General features: G+C 47.7%; 1 protein-coding gene across 1 annotated transcript in view; it reads left to right on the forward strand.

The window, feature by feature from the left end:
* The window catches only part of KPNA3 (karyopherin subunit alpha 3), a 92,428-nt gene extending 88,277 nt beyond the window's left edge, over window positions 1-4,151 (forward strand). The window contains exon 17 of the mRNA XM_038569436.1: window positions 1,569-4,151. Coding sequence (XP_038425364.1) covers window positions 1,569-1,667 — 99 coding nt within the window. The 3' untranslated portion in view covers window positions 1,668-4,151. The remainder of the gene's footprint in view (window positions 1-1,568) is intronic.
* The last annotated feature ends 4,452 nt before the right edge of the window (window positions 4,152-8,603 follow it).

Consider the following 8,603-nt stretch of genomic DNA (forward strand, 5'->3'; position numbering starts at 1 on the left):
ATCAGTTAAGCGTCTGACTGGCTCAAGTCATAATGTCAGGGTCCCAGGATTGAGCCCCATGTGGGGCTCCCGACTCAGCAGGGTGTCTGCTTGTATCTCTCCCTGGCCCTTCCCCCCATTTGTGTTCTCTGTCTCTCTCTCAAATAAATAGAATCTTTTCCAAAAAATGTATTTTCTATTTCTTATGATTAGTAACATTTTCTTTTCTCTAGCTTACTTCATTATAAGAATATAGTATTTAGGGACACCTGGGTGGCTCAGCAGTTGAGCGTCTGCCTTCACCTCCGGTCGTGATCCCAGGGTCCTGGGATCGAGTCCCACATCAGGTTCCCTACAAGGAGCCTGCTTCTCCCTCTGCTTGTGTCTCTGCCTCTCTCTCTGTCTCTCTCATGAATAAATAAATTAAAAATCTTTTAAAAATACAGTATTGGGGATCTCTGGGTGGCTCAGCGGTTTAGCACCTGCCTTCAGCCCAGGGCGTGATCCTAGAGCCCCAGGATCAAGTCCCGCATCGGGCTCCCTGCATGGAGCCTGCTTCTCCCTCTACCTGTGTCTCTGCCTCTCTGTCTGTCTCATGAATAAATAAATAAAATCTCTAAAAATAAATACAGTATTTAATACATATAATGTACAAAATATGTTAACTGTTTATATTATTGGTAAGGCTTCCGGTCAACAGTAGGCTATTAATAGTTAAGTTTTGGGAGTCAGGAGTTATACTTGGATTTTGGACTCTGCTTTGGGGAGGAGATTGGTTTCCCTAGCTCCTGTGTCGTTTAAGGGTCAACTGTAATTATAGAAATGATGTGTGTTGAGATGAGTAAAATAAATCTACAGATACAGAAACTTAAGAATGAGGCATGGATGAGGGAGGAGGTAAAAAAAAAAAAAAAAAGAATGGAGCAATTTTTATATGTGTTCAGTTTAATTAAATTGTTAAATTACTGGGGGGACTTGGATGGCTCAGTTGGTTGAGTATCCAACTCTTGGACTCTTGATTTGGGCTCAGGTCCTGATCTCAGGGTCGTGAGATTGAACCCCCATGTTGGGCTCCACAGTCAGCAGGGAGTCTGCTGGAGATTCTCTCCCCCTCTGCCACTCCCCCCACTCATACCCACTCTCTCTCTCTCTTTCTCTCTCTCTCTCTCTCTCTAAAATAAATCCTCAAAAAAAAAGTTAAATTTATTAATATTATTATTGATTTACTTGTTTTTATTTATTGATTGAAACATAGAGAATAATTACAACAGGAGCACCTGGGAGGCTCAGTTGGTTAAGTGTCTGCCTTCGGCTCAGGTCATGATCTCTGGGTCCTGGGCTCAAGCCCTATGTGTGGCCCCTGCCTATCCCTCTCCTCTCCCTGGGGAGCCTGCCTATCCCTCTCCTCTCCTACCCCCCCCTCCCTGCTCATGTTCTGAAACTCTTTCTGTCAAATAAATAAAATCTTCAAAAAGAAGAAAGAATGATTACAACATTTGTAAAGAATTCTCTCATAAGAAGAAAGATTTGCTTATACCACATCTAGTATCTTAACATAATAAGGATATTTTTTGTGTGCTTTTTTATAGATTGATGAAGATCCTAGCCTCATTCCCGAAGCAACACAAGGAGGTACTTACAACTTTGACCCAACAGCCAACCTTCAAACAAAAGAATTTAATTTTTGAGTTCAGTTGAGTGCAGCATCTTTCCCAATTCAGTACGAAGCACCACCAGACGGCTACCAAATGACAAGAAGAACAACAAAAGGCTCCAAAACACACATGCCTCTTCGTTTTGATGCTTCTAAAGCAAGCCATGTCTCAGTCACTTTGCAGTTGCCAAAAGTTACTATCACATGGACTGTAAATGCATATGCATGATTTCCTAAACTGTTTTAGAATTCTCCTTAACAATCTCAACTACCCTATTTTTCCCTGTTCCCGGGTGCCACACGCTGACAACTGCAGTCTCCAGTTTAGAATATTCCGTAGCGGTGGCATGTCAGCTGCCCACTTGATATTCCTTTGGAAAACGGTGCGCTGTGGATCAAGACACTTTGGTATGATGCATATACACGTTGGAAGACTTTCAAGAGGTGCAGTCTGATCTGAGCCTCCATCATTGTCCTCCACAAACATATTTTCATATTCTTTATGTGGAAGAATAGATTTTAAAGTACAAGCCAAATGATTTTCATTGGTGGAACTAACTGACACACAAAAAAAGTAACTTAAAAAAAGAAACTTGGTTATTGATTAAAACAGATAAGTCTAAAAAAACAACAAACAAACAAACAAACAAAAAAAACTGTGCTTCATCTACCAGTAATTGATGTGTTTATTATCTGCCTCAGAAGCCAGGGTTGGAGGAAGAACTTTAGCTATGGATGGTAATGCTTTCGCCATTATACCTAATTTTTGAGAACAGCAAGCCCTATTTGACCACTCACTTCAGCCTGTGTGTTCCTGCTGTTTTGAAGTAATCAAATGCTGTGCATGGTATATTACCTGAGCTGCAACCTGTTACGGACTTGAACTTCTGGTGAAGTTGAAAGCAAGAGTCCCTGACTATAAAGAAAACAAAACAACAAAAAACAAAGGTCTAAAAAGTACCGATTAGTGATATTTAAAAAAAATCTTGCTTTCAGCTTTCAGGAGTTAATATTTTTTGTTTTAAATTGATAATTGGATATGGTTGATTTATATTGGGTTTAAACTGTGGAGCTTTCATGTTTACTGTAATTTAGTCTTAAAATATTTTTTACTTAGTAACCAGTGCTTTTGATAATGTGGTTGGCAACAAACCAGCAACTATTTAGAAGTGTTATAAAACTTCATTCTTTGAGTATTGGGAAAGTTAATTCAGATCCTACTCTAAAAGCATATTCACATATTAAAAGATTCAGACAAGGATCTGTGTAGAGGAGTAATCTGCAGTTATTTGACATAAACCTGATTTGCAGTGATCTTTCAGCAGTTCTGCAAAATCTGGTATTACTATGTAAAGTCCTTGCTTTTGGTAAATTGTCTGACCCAGTTATTAATGAAAGGATAGGGATTTGAAAACTTTTAAACTGAACAATTTATGCTGTCACAGAAATGGTTTCGTTGCTATTGTTTACTGGGTATAATTTCCCAATGCATTGATGTGAAGGGATAGAAAATCTGAACTAATTTAGTATCCAGTGGGGGGTGTATTTACTGTGATGAAGATGAGACCGATGCCATCAGAGCTTTGTGAATCAGCTGGGGTGTTTTCACTGATAAACAACACATAGCAGGTGTGCATTCATTACAAATATATGTATCTGCCAAGGTGGAGCCACTTTAAAGAGTGAGTTTTGTCTTGTATCTGAAATGGATACAAGCGTATGTTTAAACTGCAAGATTTTTACTTGCTAGAGAATCTGTTTTAATATAGTGGTTTGGCCTCTGATTATTTATAGGTTTTATAAATTTTAGAATCAATTTCTCTTTAAGGTGGCTCAGATTTTTCAACTCTTGTGCACATAAAATTGAGTTGAAGTTCATTGTGCCTTTTTTTCTTTATCCAAATTTTGAGTTAAAGCTTCATATGGTAACTGCATCCTGTTCAGACACTGTAGTCGAAATTTTTGAAACTGTGTGGTGTTCACTAAAAGTAGGAATAACAAAGTCAAAGCTAATTAAGGTCACAAACTTCGGTGAAACCCTTAAAGTCCAAATCTTCTTGATATTGTGAATTGTACCCCTTCCAGGTTAGTTTCTTCTGGACTCTCCATACTCCTTACAGTTACCTTTTAAATTTTGCACACATTGAGATTAAATTGGGCCTCTACCGTGCCGATTCCTATTTCCTCTTGTGTTTTAAGTGCGAACTAACAACATAAGTGAACATTAGCATCAAGTAGTGCAGACATATGTGTGCATTTGCTTGATTCAATTTGTTGTGACCTTATCAGTTTGGAATTGGAATTGCACCATTTTGTAGACAAAGGAAACTAAGTATATTGCTGCACTTTTAAGTTTTCAGAACAGTGTTGAAAAATTGCATTGTTTTTATTTTTTTTAAACTCAGTTAAAAAAGACTAAAACGTTCTTTCAAAAGAGGCATCTAAATGTGTTCCTAATTTTGTATATGGGCTTAGGTTTTGTAACCAATAAAAAAAGCTGCTATCAAATACGATAAAACATTGGAGAACTTATTTCTAAAAGTTTCTCAATTTCTAGTTTTGTTTTCTGTGTGGTTAAATTTAAATTTGAACTATTTTTTGCACATCAGCCACAATGGAGGCAAATCATGAATTACTCTTTCATTGTATTTTAATATCCGTCTTCCACTGTAACAAACCGGACAGTAACAGTGTTAGATTTAAGAGTATTTTGTGACAAATAAGAAATACCCAAATCTTTATTCATTTCCTGAGCTGCCTTAACAGCATCGCAAACCAGGTGGCTTAGAACAGTAGGAACTTGCTGCTGCACGTTTCTGGAGGCAGAAGTCAGAAATGGGGGTGCGGGCCTGGGGCATTCTGCGGGGGCCCTGGGTTAGGACCCTTCTCTGTCTCTTCCCGGCTTCTGGGGTCCGCAGCAGTGACCGGCGCTCCCCGGCTTGTAGCTGCATTCCTCCGGCCCCTGCTGTCATCCTCGTCCTGGGGCGCGCTCCCTGCGTACCTCAGGTCTAGCTACTGCGACTTAGGAAGGCTGTTCGAGAAAATGGCTTGGTTATGACTTCCATGAGACGACGACAAAGCCAAACTTTACGGCCTGCCCAATCCTTGAGAACGAGTAACTGGAAGATTTCGTCATCGAAGTAAACTGGGGAGTTTTAACTTGTGAGACAGAGGTTGTGGCTCTAAATGAAATCTAGGATTCACTAAAACAACTATGGAGTATCCGGACATTATTACTTATTATTGAAAGAAGTCCGTGAATATAAGTAAGTAAAGGTGATCGCACCTTCCTGTAATCTTGCCATGATTTCCTTCAGAAGAGCTGTCCTTCTCAGAAGATTAATTACTTAATTATTGCAAGTGAGAATTCGTGAATGTCCGTTGTCTTACAGTGACGGTTATGAATTTTTTTAAAGATTTGATTTGTCAGTGCAGCACGCACCAAGCAGGAAGAGCTGCAGGTCGAGAGAGCAGACTGTCCGCGGAGCAAGGAGCCCGGTGCAGCCCGGGACCCCAGGATCGTGACCTGAGCCGAAGGCAGCTGCTAACCCACTGAGCCCCCCAGGCGCCCCTGCTTATGAATTTTCTTTGGCCCTAGTTGAACTGAGGAATTTTAATTAAATCAATTTGGAGAAAGGGAGTATGATTTCTCTACACTGAGCTGCGAATGTGAAGGTGCACGCCCCCAGGGGTGCTCCGTGTACCCAGCACCCATTTCTCCAAAGTTCTCAAGGGTGTCAGTGTTGTGGTCTGTTGGGTGGCTACAGAGCAGTGCAACAAGGAGTCTCCGTGGCACTGGAGACGGGGGTCTGTGTCCCCGTACGGATGGGGCTCCCGACTGTACCGAGGAAAGCGTGTGGGACGAGGACGTGAGAACGTGGCCCCTGCACCTACCTTAGCCTCCGGATGACACCGTCCACTAACTTTGACCTAAGTCCCGGTCTCTCAGACCCTGCGATACTAGCATTGGAGGCCGGCGGTTGTCATTGGGGGGCTGTCCTTTGCGTTGTAGGATGTTGGGCAGCGTCTTTGGGCTCTGCCCTCTAAGGACCTCTGCAGTCCCCGTCGCGACAGCCAGTCTCCAGGCATTGGCACGTGTCCCCTGGGGGGCCAAGTCTGCCCGAGTGCGAACCACCGGCCCAGAGGAATGTCCATAGACAACTTCTCAGCTCCAGTGACAGCCTCAGTCGTGCCTCTGTGTTGTGTAAACAGTCGCAGACTTGGCTCGGATGCGTCAGATAAAAAGAGGAGACAAAAATATGCTTTTTCTCCATTCTCCACTTTCGGAGAACTCGGAGCCCGCGCTCCCGGGAGCCCCTGGTGTCTAGGGCCCACCCGCTGCCGAGGACTTGGGATAGAGACGGGAATATGGAGGATCTACCAACCTTCTCGAACGTATGCTGTGGCTAAGAAAAGGTGTGCGAAATAAGCAAACGTGCTAATTGCCCCCGATTTTCACCACACTGCCCTGTAGCAGTGTTTCTCAGCCCTCGTAGTTGAGACACTGAAGCTCCCTGGGAAAGCTGCGGTTGGAGCAGACGGCCCAGCGGGCTGGAGGGCGCGCCTTTGAAGCATCTGAGACTGGCCCGCCGCGACGCTCACGGGTTTATTAAAAATGATCAAAAGCAGCAGAACGGCGGGGAGTCCCGCCTGAAAGGCTGTCCCCCCGCAGGGCCTCCTGCGCCACGGCGGCCCCACGCCAACAAGAGCGCCGTCCCTCCCTGTGAGGCTCCTCTCCCCACCGTGGCCTCCGGCGAGTCCCGCGTGGGCCGCGGACAGATGAGCAGCTGCACGGCCATCCAGGCCCCGTGGCAACACCGGAAAGGGCGTGCTTCGTGTGACTTGTACACACCGGAGCAGGCTTCCAAGGCTGGCCGTGTCTCCAGAGCGGCTCCCGCAGGAGCGGGAGTCAGAGCTTGGGAAGCTGAGGAATGCTCTCGCGGGGAGCCTGTCCACCTTGCGGGACAGCGTCAGCGGCGCCCAGCTCCCTTCTCACTGTGGGGCAAGGCGCGGGGGCTCCGCCCGCAGCCCAGGGCCTGATCCCGAACACCCGGAGCGAGTCCCGCATCGGGCTCCCTGTGGGGAGCCTGCTTCTCTCTGTGTCTCTCATGAATAAATAAAAATCTTAAAAAAAAAAAAGAAAAAAGCACTGCTCTTGAGCGACATCTCTATAAAACAAGCCCTTCGGGATTCCTCGTTAGCAGGAGAGGCGGGCTGCTCCTGTGGGTTGCGGTGCCCGGCCTGGCCACCCCACGCGTTCCCGCCCAGTGTGGATGCAGCCGGGCCTGGGATGGGCTCCTGTCCCTCCAAGCATCCCAAAGGCCCCAGACGACCACGTGGCGCGACGAGCTTCTGGGTACAACGGAAAAGGAACATTCCATTTCCCCGGACACTTCGTTCTCTTAAGGTGGAGGCGACGTCTTCCAGTCCTACCAGCCTCCTCACGGTTGGACTCGGGATCAAGTAGCCGCCCCGGCGCCCTGTCCTCGGCTCCCTCTGACTCACTAGTTAGGCACTTACACTGTCAAACTGAAGTAGAGGAATTTTTAAAAGCCGGGTTACTGGTTTCAGCCGGCTTTCGTCATAATAAGGTCAGACTGTGCATATGTATCCTTCCCGGGTCCTAGGTGGGGAGCACGTGGGGAGTTCAAGGGAGTGAGAATGATGGTGGGGAGCAGGCCCCCGGGGCCCTGGGCTGAGGACTGCACGGGGCCGGGCAGGAAGGTCGCTGTGGGCGCCCGGTCCCCTTGCACAGGGCCCCGGCGGGGGAAGGCGCTTGTGCCCACCGTCCCCCGCTGGCCAGCCCAGACCGGCAAGGCCCTCGGCTCCCGACGCCGAGCGGTGACCGGGGTGAACGGCTTGGGCCCCGCAGCCGCTGTGCGGTCGGGAGATGCCTGGTGGCTGAGGACCTGGAGTCGGGGACGCAAGGGTCCAGGGTGATGGCCCGAGGTGACCCAGCTGGGGAAGGGCGGGAGCTGGCGGTCCCGCCGGGTTGTGCGGATGCTCCTGAAGGACCGTGCAGGAGGGCAACCCTGGGGGCCCGAGGGAGGCGGGGGACAGGCCTGGGCCGCACCTGCAGGGAGCACGGGCCTCGGACGGGGCTGCGGGCCGTAGGCTGAGCCCGCAGAGGCGAGGGCGCAGCACGAAGGCCATGTGACTCCTCAGGCCGCGGACACGAAGGAATCCCGGTGGCCGGGCCGCTGCTGCCAAGTCCAGGAAGGACCGGAGGTGCCCTCGGGTTAGTGATACGGGGGTCGGCGGTCCCCCCCTCCGTGAGGGCGGTAGCACTGGGACCGGGCTGCAATCCAGGCTGGGAAGGACTGAGGACAGGGACGCACTGTGGAGACCTCGACTCTAGTCAGGTTTTTGTTGCTGTTGTTGTTTTTTAAGATGTCCTGTATTTATTCATGAGACCCAGAGAGAGAGGCAGAGACGCAGGCAGAGGGAGAAGCAGGATGTAGGACTCGATCCCGGGACCCCGGGGTCACGCCCTGAGCCAGAGGCTGATGCTCCACCGCGGGGCCACCCGGTGCCCCTAATCCGGTTTTTATTGAGAGAGATATTGATCAACCATGCATGAGAAGAGCGATTGCCCCTTCCTAAGTTACAGGAGACACTCCAAAGCCCAGGTGGCAGCGGGGGTCATACCCGCTTCTTCAAGCGGCACACACTTAACTGAGCAGCTGGTGTGGGCCAGACCCCAGCAGGTGCCAGGATACAGCGGCCAAGCAGCCAGACCCGGGCCTGCCACGGGCACTCATGCTCTCGCTGCAAGAGACCAGCAATAAATGTGTAATAAATAACATAATTTCCCTGGTGCTAAATGCTATATAAAACATTACATACGAAAAAAAAAAAAGAAAGAAAGAAAAAAAAAAACATTACATACGGAGTAACCCACTGAAATTGTGCTCGGAATTTGAAATCGTATTTTTAAACTGTGGTAAAATACACATAACAACACCTACCG

This window comes from Canis lupus, chromosome 22 (assembly GCF_011100685.1).
Source record: "Canis lupus familiaris isolate Mischka breed German Shepherd chromosome 22, alternate assembly UU_Cfam_GSD_1.0, whole genome shotgun sequence".
Lineage (NCBI taxonomy): Eukaryota > Metazoa > Chordata > Mammalia > Carnivora > Canidae > Canis > Canis lupus.